The following is a 14002-nucleotide window of genomic DNA, read 5'->3' as shown; positions in this document are numbered from 1 at the left end:
TGACTCAGCCTTTGCTGATGTCTCGACTGCACATTCCTGAGAGACCCTGAGCCGGAACCACCTGGCCAAGCTGCTCCTGGCTTCCCGACCCACAGAAACCATGAGATCATAAAGGTTTGTCGTTTTATGTCTCTGAGCTTCGGGATAATTTGGTACATAGGGCTAGGTAACTAATACACGAGCTGTGTGGCAAGTGCCACAGCCTCTGGACCAGGGTTTTCTCCCTTGTGCCATGACGGTTTGAGGAATGAGCGAGAGATGGGTGAAATACCATGGACCATGGGGGGCACAGGGCCCGGTTTGCAGTGGGGGCTCCCCCGGCCCCAGGCCATGTACATAAGGCAGCCTTCCAGCCCCTCCCAGGATCGTATGGGCATCCCCCGTTCCTCCTTGTGTGGAACATGACCTCACAATGTCAAGCCAGGCCTTGCATTCTTGGCCTCGGGTCACCCTTCCACCAGGGACAGAGGCATTGGGCAGGGTAGGGAGAGAGGAGAGCCATGGGCTGTCCCTCTCCTTCCTCCAGCCGGGGTGCCAGTGAACTGTGTAGTGCCAGGTGAGTCCATCCCCCCTGCTGCCCACTGTCCCGGGACGGGCAGCCACACCTGACCCACAGAGGGGGTGCCCTGCCTCTCCCTGGGTAGAGAGGGGTGGCCTGGCCTGGCCTTGGCTTGCACACTGGCTGCCATTGAGGCCCCACGAGAACTAAGCATTGTCCTTGGTTCCTCTTTTGACTGCTCCTCCCTGCCCTGCCCCTGCAGCCCGCTCCCCTGCTTTCCCCTCTCCTCTCACCCCTTCCCCTGAGGCCGGCAGGGGTGCCTACTGCACCTGCTGCTCTGGTGGGCTCTGGCCTTCTCCGTGTACTTTTCCCTCAAGGTTTTCCCCCTCCCCGTTTCTCTTTGAATTGCTTTGGTGTGAGCGACTCTAACTAAAAAAAAAAAAGGTTGAAGACCTCGGTCCCTATTCTGTGACTTGCTTCTCTGCCTTTGGGCTCTCGCTTAGACCTTCCCTCTCTTCTTTCCCGTAGCTGCATCGAATTCTCCAGGATGAATATCCCATAATGTGTTTTACCATTGTCTTGTTGATGAATGTTCTGGTTACTTTTTCTTTTCTTTTCTTTCCTTTTTTTTTTCTTTTTGTTAAAGCTCTGCTGTTATAAACATCCTTGCACAGTTTTACAGTCATGAGTGAGAGCTGCTTACAATTTCCAGGGAGAAGATACATCCATTTTATTAATTTTTATTTGCATCAGTGTTGAAGAGACCAGATAGTTCCTTTTGGTTTTTTTTTTTTTAATGTTTATTTATTTTTGAGAGAGAGAGAGAGCGAGAGAGAGCATGTGCACATGGCGGGGAGAGGGGCAAGGAGAGGGGGATGGGGAGAGACGGGGGACGGAGAGAGAGATTGGGAGAGAATCCTAAGCATCAGGCTCCATGTCTGGCACAGAGCCTGACTCGGGGCTCGATCCCACAACCCTGAGATCATGACCTGAGCCTAAATCAAGAGTCAGACGCTCAACTGACCAAGCCACCCAGGTTCCCCAAGAGGCCAGAGAATTCTAAACAGACTTGTGATAATAGCAGCCCCTGCCTCACCTCACCTCTCCTTACTCACATCCTGCTTACTACTCTTTAAATGTTCTTCCTGATGTTTATGTCCGTTGTTTTGTACTTTGTCTTTTTTTTTTTTTAAGTTTATTTATTTTGAGAGAGATAGAGTGAGAGTGCGGGCACACCAGTGGGGAAGGGGTAGAGAGAGGGAGATAGAATCCCAAGCAGGCTCTGTGCTGTCAGAGCAGAGCCCGATGCGGGGCTTGAACTCATGAACCGTGAGATCATGATCTGAGCTGAAATCAAAAGTTGGACGCTCAACCGACTGAGCCATCCAGGCACCCCTGTACTTTATGTCTTGACTCCTCACGTACAGTCACTGTCTATTGCCTTTCTGTTACAAGGGATGAGGATTCAGCTCTCTCAGGCCCCCGTTCCTCTCCGGGTCCCTCCGAGGTAGAGGATGGTAACTGCCGGTTGAAGCAGTGCGTCTGTACTGTGACTGTAAATGTGCTTCCTCCCTGCTCTTATCCTGGGGTTTCTCATTAGTCTTTTAAAATTGCACCCCATCCCCAGGCACTCCTGAGTCCCCACTGGTTTTCTTTCTCCCCTATGGCACTTGCTATCTTCTAATATGTCATAAGACTTGCTTATTTGATGGTCTCTCCCACCCTGCCCTTCCTCCCCGCCCCCCCCCCCCCGTCCCCAGTGGCATCTGACTCTCACAAGAGCAGAGATTTTTGTGTTTTAATCACTGGTGAATTGTCAATGTCTAGCACAGTGCTTGGGATGGAGGGGAGACTCAGTGCTTACTTGCTGGATGGACAGATCCTGGGACTTCCATTCACCACCCTCTTGTGTGTTTTGTTTTTTTTCCTGTTTCCTGATCTCGCGTCTTCTTGGTTTACCGCGTCATTTGGTGGAGCACATCAGTCGGTAACTTTCTGGGAAAGCTCGCTCTTGATGTGTATTCTTTAGACTCTAAAGCTCTGTATTTATTTACAATTGCATTTAGTGTACAGTCTGGCAAATTTCACATGTGAGATGGTCATAAATACTGAGTATCTCATAGGATTGTGATGAGAATTTAGTAACATACGTCTAATGGTCAGCGTTCTCTGAGGATAAGTTATTATTACTTTGTGAGGACTCACATAAATACAAAAGAAGGGTTTGTTGGGAGGCAGCTGAGTGCAGTGGCCAAGAGCAAGGCGGTGGTGCTGGTCAGCACTGGTTTGGAGTTCTGTGCTCTGTGACCTAGTAGCTCTATGGCTGAGAGTAGGCAAGGCACCGAAGCTTCAGTTTCCCCAAGTACAAGATAGAAATGGTCATAGTACCTACTGCTCATGGAGCTGTTGTGGGTAAAATCAGATATACCGATTTTTATAGGTAGTAAGGGTTATGATGCAGAATGTTTCCAGTGTTCTCAAGTATCGAATGTGGCTTGCTTTGGTGGCAAGAGCTGGTACCTACTTTGACCTTGCCTTTGTGTTCACTGAGGGTTAGTGTCTGGAGTGGGGTAAGCAATTGGCAGTCTGCAGCATGTATCAAAAGTCCTGAGAGGAATCCCTGTACTTTGACCCAGCAATTCCTTCTGCTAAGGATTTATCCGAAGGAAATAATAAAGGTGTGCTTGAATTCAAGTGCAGAGCTTTGTCTACGAGGAAGACGTCTGGGAACCACTTCGGTGTCAGGAGGGAACTTGATCAATACAGGGGTCTATAAACTCTAAGCTTCCTCCAGTGGAGTCCTCTGCAGTCCTTAGAAGTGGGCAAGATGGCAGTCAGGTGCGGGAGAGCTGTACAGGATACGAAATGAAGACAGTGTTAAGTGAAAAACGTATCAAACCTGCATAAGCCCTTTTGGGGAGTAGGAGTTACACTTACTTTTTTACTGTTAAGGTGCAGAACACTCAAAGTTTGGACAAGTAGAGGCTGGACGGTCTAACGCATAGTCTCTGGCATATGGATATCAAGATCCAGGCTGTGGCTCTACAAGACCTAGGGCCAGTTACAGAACTCAGAATGCCTCAGCTTCCTCATCTGAAAAGTGGGGCAGTACTAGCAAGGATACTTGTTCAGAGATTAGGCGTGAAAATGCTTTACTAAGAGTAAGTGCTGGCTCAACGTTAGCAGCTATCACTGCTATTCAAGAATTAATTCTCGTTAGTGGGATTATGGATTAATTTATCTAATTAGTCTCTGTACTGTCTAAATTGTTATTAAAAAATAAACGTATTTCTTTTGGAAGTAGAAGGTTATTTTTATTTATTTGTTGTAATTAAACATTTTTTTTTTAATGTTTATATTTGAGAGCGAGCGAGAGCGAGCAAGCAGGGGAGGGGCAGAGAGAGGAAGAGAGCGTGAATCTCAAGCAGGCTTGGAGCTGTCAGGGATGCTGGGCTCAGGTCCACGAACTGTGAGATGACCTGAGCTGAAGTCAGAGCCCAACCGACTGAGCCCAGGCACCCCAGAAAAGGTTACCTAAAAGTATGCAACCTTGAGGTGACGAAGATGATTCTGATTTTTTTTTAAGACAGCCTGGTCACAACACAACAATGTGGATGTACTTTATACCACTGAACTGTGCACACGGCATGTGTTCAAATGGTTAAGGTGTTAAATTTTATGTATATTTTACCACAACTAAAAAAAAAACCCAACAATAACACCGTCATCATTAACAACTACAAAAAAATTCAACACCATCATTATCATCCACAACTACAAACCCCCTCCCCCAAACCATAAGCAAAGAAGAAAGTTGTGAAGGTGTCCCTGGGACTGTCAGCAGTGATGCGATGGGACTGTTTTCTTCCAAATTTATATTTGATTTTGCAGCCCAAATTTCCGTCTGTGAACACTTCTCAGTTTTGTAGCTGGCAAAGTTGCGTCTCTCGGTGTTTACGCAGAGCCCGGCTCCCGGCCCGAGCCACGCGTCCGAGCCCGGCCCCGCCGCTGCCTTGGGCGTGACCTTGGCCAGCTGGGTGTTGGGGGGCCCTGCGGGCCTCAGTTTCCCACTGTGGGAGCCAGGGATGACAGCTCCCCTCCCTTCCCGCGCGGCCCCGCCCCACGGCCCCCGGATTGGCTCGCGCGGGTCTCCCCCGCGTCCGAAACGGGGCCGGGCCTCTCCCGCTCGCCGGGCCCCAACCCGGAAATGCGGCTCGGAGGCGCCGGCAGGGCTGACCGAGCCGCGGCGGAGCGACGGCGGGCTCGGCCAATGGGCGCGGGCGGCGGCAGCGGCGGGGCGGCGGAAGTCCCGCCCGGCGTCGCGCGGGGGCGGGGCGGCGCCGGGGGCGGCGGGCGGCGGGGCGGGCGCAGGATGAGGGCGGCCATTGCTGGGGCTCCGCCGCGGGGAGGAGGACGCTGAGGAGGCGCGGAGTCGCGCAGCGCTGCGGGGGAGGCGCCCGCGCCGACGCGGGGCCCATGGCCAGGACCACCAGCCAGCTGGTGAGTGCGCGCCGGCCGCTCGGGCGCGCCGGCCCGTCGCCCGGCCAAGCGCGGCGGCCGCCGGGCCCCGGTGAGGCGGGGCGGCCCCGGGTCCCGAGGGCCGGGCGGCGCCTCACCTGCGGCCGGGCGGCCGGGCAGAGGACCGCGGGCTTCGTGAGGGCGCTGCTCGGCCGTCGCGGGGAGCCCGGGCCCCGGCGCGGCGGGAGCCTGCCCGGCGGGGGCGCTGACAGACGCGCGGAGGGCGGGGGAGGCCGGGGAGGTGTCACTGGCCTGTCGCGGTGGAAGTGCTTGGAAAGTTTGTTTTCGGCGCGCCGCGGCCTGGAGCCGAGCCTTTGGGCTTACCTTTCGTTCCGTCTGCGGAGGAGCCGCCCTGGGCCTTCACCTGGAAGGGGGGGTCCCAGTGCGTCTGCCGCAGCGGAGCAGGAGGTACGAGTTCTTGCCCGGAGCACCTGATGCCCCGGGCCCCCCGAATTCACGCCTAGGATGGAATGTGATAGACTGCTGTCCCGGCCCGGCCGAGCGGCCAGGGGTGCCGTTCCTGCCTCGGGGCTCTTCTCCAGCCCCGGCATCGAGAGTGGGAAGCCCCAAGGGGGCCGGACTTGAACCTGCTTACCGGGGGAGGGGACTTGGGGGGGGGGGGGGGAAGAGTGATCCTGACGGGGAGGAGGGGTTTCAGGGAAAAATAAAAGGGAAAAGCACTTGTTGGGTTGAATGTTTTTGCTTAAAAGTGTTTCCACGTCCCCCCCCACCCCCCCGTTGCAAAAGTATCTTGAGCGTTTTGATGTTTTCCCGGTGTTTGAGTTGGGGAGTTGCGAAGGTGTTTTCACGATTTATACCTTGGGCGCAACTGAGAAGTGGGTGCAAAATTAGGTTCCAGAGGCAAGGGAAAATCACTTAAATGAAAGAAGACCCAGGAAATGGACCCGACTCCTTGTTTTGCAGCCTACAGCTTTGTGGTGGCGGTTCTTAATCTTTTTTTTTTTTTTTTTTTTGCCGGGGGGGGGGGGGTAGGGTGTCTTGTACCCCTTTGAGAATCTGACGGAAGGAATAAATCCTCTCCTGAGATTAAAACACAGAGCCGCCCCGCAGTTTGTAGTTACTTCAACTGGTTCTTGAACCTTCTGCAGCTCCTCAGTGGACTTCAGGCGGAGAACACCGTAGGGATGGGTGACGCTCCAGAGCCGCAGAGGAGGACCTGTTCAGTTGAGAAAACGGTGAAAGGGAAAGGGGCCGTCTTTGGCCGTTGCGACATGTGGCCGTACCCTGGGGTGTCTGGGCTGACAGGCAAAAACACGAAAGAGGCTTTTGGCGAGCCTCAGTGGAGGCCGGGGGTGAGCACGATCCCAGAAAGCGTGTAACACGAACCGTCCCTACGGCGGTGCTGTTGGGGCGCAAGGTGCGAACTTTGCTGGAGGCCTCGCAAGGGGCAGGGAGCACGTTTCCTCACCGTCTTGGCCCTTCGCGTGATGGGCGGTCGACATCGGGAGTTTTCTCTAGTAAGCCGTCTTCCTAGCGCGGAATTGCTGGCATCCATGGAGGGAAAATGAATCTGGGTCCAGCGGAGAGACCTCGCCGGCCGCCGTCAGGAAGCCAGAGGAGCAAGGCTTTTGTTGGGTCCCCCCTGCCGGGTGAAGAGAGGCCGTATTTCCCCTCGGTGATGGCGCAGGTGCCCCCAGTATTGGCTTTTTCAGCCGAGGACAGATAGGCTTGGCGCTTCTGACAGTTCGGGTCTGGATTTTCAAGGTGGCACTGTGGGAGAAGCCCGTGGCCCAGCTGTGGATCGTGCCGCTTTTCTGAGCGTGCGCCGCCAGCAGGGGGGCAGTACCGTGAGGTCTGAACGTGGCCTGGCCTGCTTGGATCCTCAGGTGGGCCGGAGGCTGTCCATACCTCGTGCTGAGCACGGACTTTGTTTTTTAAAATTTTCTCTAGTTTTTTTGAGGGGGGAGGGGCAGAGAGAGAGGGAGGGAGAGAGTCCCAAGCCGGCTTCACGCTCCAACTCACAAACTGAAATCCTGACCGAAGCATGAGATCACGACCGGAGCCGAAATCAAGAGCGGACGCTTAGACGACGGAGCCACCCGGGGTCCCCTGTTGAACGCTTACTTTAAAAAGCAGGCGCTTTTCCAGATAGCTCCCGCCCTGTTGCTTGATTTCCGTTGATAGGGTGGGGTGAGGTCGGTGTCGTCCCGTTTTACGGGCGTGGAGCGTGGAGACTGGGAGACCGATGGATGGGGGGTAAGTATCTACCTGTTAAACCGAGCGCCTCTTGAACCCACAACTGAGCCGCGGCAGGGCCCCGGGCTCCCCTCTGCCCCCTCGCGTGGGGAGGGCCCTGAGGGCCGGCCTGGCGGGGGGCTCGGACGCCGCTTGGCTTGAGGAGGTCCTCGGTGCCACTGCCCAGAACGTCTTTCCCGGGGTTGTGCCTGAGTGTCCCGACGGTGCCGTGCTGGAGGCAGGAGGGACCTCTTCACGTGGAAGGACCGCACACTTACTTATTTCTCGGGGCAGATGGCTGAACTCTGTGACCCCTGGAGCCCGTTTCGGCCTCACACTGTCAGAAAGCAGCTGTTTGGAAAGAGGCTCCGCTTCATCTGTGTTTGGGGGCCGCTGTTCTGAGTGGGGGAGGCTCGGATCCCTCCCTCTGGGAGACCAGGGCTGCAGTGACTTTGCTGGAGGTGAAGCGGGAGACGCTTCTGCGAGCGTGGCTGCGTCTGTGCGGGCAGGCGGTTGGGAGAGCGGGGGAGGGGGGGGGACGGGACATGGAAAGGAGTGGGTTCTGATTGCCACACTCCTTTTCGGGTAGCTCCCTCTCATCGTGGTCTCGGGCGGTGTGATGTGTTTCTGTCCCCGCGGCGCCCCTGCAGAGCGGGCAGGGTGAGGTCCCCACACTGAGAGGTGGGAGTGTGGGTTTGTCCTCTTCCGACAGGGTCTTGTGGGAAGGAGCGCGGCGGCAGCCTGTGCAGACGCGGGGCCTGAGCAGAGGCCCTGGGCAGCTCTTCAGAGCAGGCCTCGGCCTCTAGGCCGCCTGTAGCCAGTTTTGGTGAGGAAGAAAAGGCGACCCCAGGGCGTGTCTTCCCTTCGGGCCACGTCCTCATCCCCGAGCCGCACGCACGACGCACGACGTGGGGTTTGGGTGCGTGGAGGGCGAGGGTGTGATGAAGGGGGAACCGCTGCGGAAACGGGGTGAGCGCTCTCCGTCCCCTCCGAGTTGGTAGAGTGGAGAGCCCTCCCTGGCAGTGCACCTGGACCTTTCCTGAGGAGAATTTTCCGTGGAAATGGACTTTGGTGGGATCCCATGTGTGGCTGAGGAACATCTGATGCAGAAATGACTCCCTCAGCAGGTGTGAGGGCTGGGACGGACGTGTGCAAGCTCTGCCCCTGCCCTTTTGATGACAGCTGGCCGAAGGGGTGAGGAGTGCAGTTGTTTTGAAGGCAGGTTCAAAGGGCAAATCACCGGGGAGGAAGTGCTGGTGTGGAAACAGAGTTTTGGACGGGTATCATTCAGGCCGTTTTAGTAGTGCCTTCTTCTGTAACTGGGTCGTGTTTTATACCGGACCCTTTAAAACATTGCTTGATTATCGAGAACCGGTTTTGTATCCAGTCTCTAGCTGAATCGACAGGCAGAGTTGATTTCCTTTCCTTTCCCCTTTCCTTTCCTTTTATATGTATTTATTTTTGAGAGAGAGCGAGCGAGCGAGAGAGAACGTGTGTGCGCGTGTGGGTAGGGACGGGATAGAGAGATAGGGAGACAGAATCCCAAGCAGGCTCCACGCTGCCAGCGCAGAGCCCAACATGGGGGTTGAACCCACAAACCGTGAGATCACGACCCGAGCTGAAATCAGATGCTTAGCTGACTGAGCCACCCAGGCACCCCAGAGTGCGTATTTTCGAGTGATGGGGAATATGTTCTGCTGATAGTGCCTTGGATATGACAGGCCTTTCAGGTTCGCGATGGTTCTTGGGGATCTGTTTTCATCGCTTGACTGGTTGCATTTATGTAGTTGCACAGAGTCTGTTTCCATCCTCTTAGACTGGAAAATTTTCCTTACTTAAACTGAAATTTTTACTCCAAGAAATTCCAAGTCCTTTTGAATGTCTTAAGAGAGATAGTTTGTTATAAAGGATTTACATTTGTGGGTTTCAAATCCCTCATCAGAGGAACCGATTCAGGTTTCTGTGTAAATAGTTGGGTTGCACATAGGCCCACAGAAGTGGAACTGACAGCACCACCGCAAGCTCGGTGCGCGGAATAGACGGCCACGGCCTACGTCAGCAGCCCCTGCCCGGACGCACGGCCCGCAAAGCAGACAAGGACGGTTTGCATTTGGAGTGTTGCCCAGGAGCCTGATGAAGGTGGGCACATAGTTCCTGGTGGCCTAGTGACCTCCTCTGCCCCACAGACGAGATCAAGTGTCCTCTGCACCAGCCACTGTGCTTTGAATCAGCTTGCAGCCTTCAGCGAATCGCAGTATTTAAAGGCATGTGTGAAGGTGTGTCTGGATGCCAAGCAGGGTCGTTCTGGAGGTGTGTGCCTTCTGCATATTGGTGGAGCTGGTGGTGGCAGGTCTGCCCGCACTGGAGAAGGCTGGAGAGGCCCGTGTGCAGGCAGCTGCGTTTTGTGTGTGTGTGTGTGTGTGTGTGCGTGTGTGTGTGTGTGTGTGTGTGTGTGTGCGCGCACGCGCGCATCTCGGAAGTATCTCAGAATTCATCTGGCTGAAGCTTAGCTGTTACAATGAAATCATTGTTAAAGTCTCATTCTTCAACCTGTTTTTCTCTTTTGGAATTAATTGTACTGCAGTGGGAGTTGTATCTCAAAGCGACAGCTGTATATTGGATGCTGTCAGAGAAGGCTGATAAGATTTGCAGGGAAGCTTGAAGCCTTACAGAAATTGTTGTTATGTGCTTTGACCTGCCGTGGTACCTGTGGGAAGAGGGGCCTGGAGTTAACTTTTCTGTTCTCCCTCCCTGTTTCTGAGAAGCTGGGAGGACAAAGCCTGCAGTGGAACTGGGAACTCTGTGCCACCCAGGAGGAAAAGGGTCTACCTTGCAGATCTTGCTTTTAGACCCAGTCTGAAGTAGAGGGCATGTATTCAGTTGTGGCCTGGCTCTGGATGCTCCCCTACAGTGAAGGAAGTGGCTTCATCTCAAGGGGTGGCCATATCGCATTCTCATCACACACTCTCCCCTGGCAGGGCTGAAAACATTGACACACTTTGTTCCTAGTCCCCCTTTCTCGGTGACTAGGAAGTGAGCACTGCTGGAAGTGTGCCTCAGTTCCAGCATTCCTAGGACTTCCCTGTCTCTCCTAGCCTGTCCCTTTGCTCCTCCTCGATGAGAGTCCCTTCTCGGATGCACCTGCCGAGTGCCCTGTACAGCCCAGGTAGTGTCCAGGGTGTTCTAAGCTGCCGGTTTCTCCTCTTCAGGCTCTTCCTCTTTGCCTGAAGAAATTCCCCCAGTGGAAACTACCCTCTTGGTGACCGTGAAGCCTTTTCTGAGTGATCAGCTTCTTTGTGTGTGTCCCACCCACCCCTGCTCCATCCCTGTCCGCTTTGGTCTGCAATAGTTTTATTATATAGTCAGTTCTGAAACAGGTTCTGTGCCTTGTTTTGTCCTTGTCTTTCTGAACTTTGAGGCTCTGGATGGCTTTGGTTACTGTCTCATCTTTTCTCTTCGTGGTTCTCATGCCTGGACTTCCAGTAGTATTTGTCACATACCCATGTTATCTTCCCATTTTTGCCATTTGTTAAAAGCATGTCAGAATCCTACATGTACATTCTGATTCCCTTGCATTTAGAGCTGTATATGCTCAAGGGGTGGAGGGCTTCATCAGAACTGTTTGTTCCCTGTTTAATGCCCCGTTTGCAAGGATTCCAAACCAGGAAGAAGTCAGATGCTTAAAAACATGGATTCATGTTCCACTCTTCTGTTGTCTAAGGAAATACAACTTAAGAAGGAGATATTCTCTTTTTCCATGTGTATATTATATCACTTATCTGACCCTTGAAAGGTTATATTTCAGAGGTACCCATTTCTTTTTGTAACTATAGCTCCTTGCAGGTTGGGGACCATCTGTTGGGTTAAATCTGGAGTAGCAAACTACTTACGTCAAACATACAGTATTTGAACTGAGGCTTTTCATGTTGGCACTGCCGCCGTGGTGGGCGAGGCCCGCCATGGACCACTGTCCTCACGTAGCCAGACCCTGAGTACCGAACCTGTAGAAGTGCCAGCCGCCAGTGTCGGTGATGTGGACTCTGCGCAAGAGACACCTACTCTCAAGGCAGTTGCTTTCCCGTTAGGAGGACTTTTTCCTTGAAGATTCCTGAGGATGAGGGTCACCCTAGCAGTCTCTCTGCCCAGAAGCCAAGCTGCTGTTCTCTTATGATATAGGGCCCTTAGGGGAAATGGCACATATTTCTCTGCTGCTTTAGGCGAGGTCAGTGGGGGCTTTCCCCAGGCCTTGACTTTGCTCTGATTTATAAAAGTATCCTGTCCTAAAAGGGGCATAAGCTGTGTGGCTAGGTGTGACCACATCCAGTGCCACAACTCTTCATCCAGGTGCATAAAGCCCCACCCTCCTCGGATAGTTGTGTGGCTGATGGTCCTGGGGGTTGCCCATGCAGCCCCCCTTGCCTTAGAGGTTCCTACCATGCACTTACGCATGGATGCTCAGTGAGTGAGAGAGCCACCAACCTAGCAGGAGGGCAGGAGTGACAGGAGCGTTAGACCCAGCATGGGCCAGCGCTGGCCGTTAAGAAGTGCAGCATGGGTTCCTCCTTCGGGAAATGATGGGACCAGCCCATTCTTTGGGAAAATTGCCCAGACGCTGGTTTTGCTCAGCTCTGCTCTTAGGAAGGTCTGATCTGGAGAGTCACAGCAGCTAGACCTTGTGGGGGCAGGTGAGGTAGCAAGCTAACTTACTAGGAAAGCTAAGAAGCTTGATAACTGCTTGTTTCCGGGCTCTTGTCATTATTAACTGGCTTCCTTCCTTGAGGGTGAGCCCTGAGCTCTTCTGCATTTTTTTCTCTGCAGTGAGTGGCCCATGACTTAGGCTGGACAGGAGGCTGAGAGAATAATCTGTCCTCTCAGTGCATGATCTTTGAAGCTCAGGATTTACTGCCCCCCTTTTCCATTGTCAACTCATTTTTTTCTTCCTGCAGTTTGGCATTTTTCTTTGATGGGTTTTTTTTCATTCGTCAAAATTATAGTCTTCTACTGATTGTATGTACATAGCTGGTTATTATCAGATATACAGCTTTAAAAATGTGTATCTAAATATAGATTTTATTTGTGAATGCATTTTATTCTCATTCCTAAAAAAAGAAAACAAAACGTGTAATCTAAATGCTTTTTTTGTTGTTGTTGTTTAATCTTAGAAAAGTCTCCTGCCCAGAAGCTGCTGGCACTGTGCTTTGTGTCTCGGGTGGAAGGGGGTGAGGATGGTCTGGTGATGGAGAAGAGACCTCAACAGAACCAGGCCTCCACACTCGTGGCCTGAAGGAATCCTTGGGTGAAAAAGATGGCTGCTCAGCGGGTGTGGGACAGCCTGCATGTGCCCCCAGCCCTGTTGAGTCCCACCAGCCACAGCCCCACCCCAGGGGCCGAGGGGAGACTGGCCCCAAGGGCAGTGAATTGCTCTGCCAGCCTTAGTGGGGCCGCTCCAGAGAGGAGAGCAGAAGAACGTGGACTTACGTGCACTGAGCTGGGGCTTTCCTGGCAGGGCAACCCAGAGGGTAAGGGAGCAGGGGGCAGCCAAGTGTGGAGGAAGTTTGAGGAGGGAGCGCCATATCTAGCGTTGGGAAGACCAGGAGGGCTGTGCTTGCCTAGGGCTTTTGCAGGGAGACCTCTCTGCTCCAAAAACAGAAGGCTTTTGGACGATGCAAGCTAAAGAAGGTGGGGGTGTTAGGAAATTTATTCTTAACTTTTTCTGTTAGTTTTTTTCTTTAAGTGTATTTCCTTCAGATTGTTTAAGTTTACTTGAAGCTATCAAAATAGCCTCCAAAGAAACATTTTTTTAAAACTTAGTTTTTAAAATTTTATTTTAGAGAGGGGCTGGGTAGAGGGGCAGGGGTGGGGAGAGAGAGAATCCTAAGCAGGCTCCATACTCAGTGTGAAGCGTGATCAGGGCCTCATTCCCGTGACCCTGGGATAGGCATCATGACCTGAGCTGAAATCAAGAGTCAGACATTCAACTGACTAGCCAACCAGGTGCCCCACAAAAAACTTTTTTTTTTTTTTAAATATATTTGAATTTATTTTTTATTTTTGATAGACCAAGCAGGGCAGGGGCAGAGAGAGAGGGAGAGAGAAAATCCCAAGCAGGCTCCGCACTGTCAGCCTAGAGCCCAATGTAGGGCTTGAACTCACAAACCATGAGATCATGACCTGAGCTAAAATCAAGAGTTGGATGCTTAACTGACTGAGTCACCCAGGCACCCCTATAAACTTGGGGTGCCTGGCTGGCCCAGTTGGTCGAGCATGTGACTCTCGATCTCGGGGTTGTGAGCTCAAGCCCCACACAGGATGTAGAGATTACTTAAAAATAAGATCTTTAAAAATAAATAAACTAAACTTGATTTGGGGGTAATTTTAGATATATAGAAAAGTTGTGAAAAACACAGAGTTCCCATAAAACCCATCATCCCACCTCCCTTAATGTTAACATTTTTACAGCATATCACTTCTGTCAAACTCAGAAGTGAATGTTGGTGCCACACTCTGAACTGCAGACCTGTTGGGGTTTCATCAGTCCTCCCCCCCCCCCCCCCCCGCCCCCATTCCCCACCACTGTCCTCCTGTTCTATGATCCCATCCAGGAGCCACGTTCATTTAGTTGTTTCCTTGATTTCCTTTGGTCTAGGACAAATTCTCGTTGCATCCAGTTTTTCATGAACTTGATGCTTTTGAAGAGTATTGGTCAAGTATTTTGTAGCCTGTCCCTCAGTTTGGTTTTGTCTGATGTTTGGTGAGGACACTGGAGTTATCGGATCTGGAAGAATCCCA

The 14002-nt window shown here is 52.7% G+C and overlaps 1 protein-coding gene across 5 annotated transcripts in view; it reads left to right on the top strand.

The window, feature by feature from the left end:
• The first annotated feature begins 287 nt into the window (after positions 1–287).
• The window catches only part of PDPK1 (3-phosphoinositide dependent protein kinase 1), a 79760-nt gene continuing 66045 nt past the window's right edge, over positions 288–14002 (top strand). For 2 of the 5 annotated variants that reach the window (XM_047837385.1, XM_047837386.1), the window contains exon 1: positions 290–556. Coding sequence is in view for 1 of the 5 variants with exons in the window: in XM_047837382.1 (XP_047693338.1) it covers positions 4976–4999 (24 nt within the window). In the remaining 4 variants the exon portion in view is untranslated. Of the gene's footprint in view, positions 557–4861; positions 5000–14002 lie in introns of those variants that run through there. The other 3 variants (XM_047837383.1, XM_047837382.1, XM_047837384.1) reach the window with 3 other exon arrangements.

The sequence above is a fragment of the Prionailurus viverrinus genome, chromosome E3, assembly GCF_022837055.1.
Source record: "Prionailurus viverrinus isolate Anna chromosome E3, UM_Priviv_1.0, whole genome shotgun sequence".
Lineage (NCBI taxonomy): Eukaryota > Metazoa > Chordata > Mammalia > Carnivora > Felidae > Prionailurus > Prionailurus viverrinus.
Note: the sequence above shows the minus strand (reverse complement) of the source record. Positions and strands in the feature narration are given on the sequence as shown.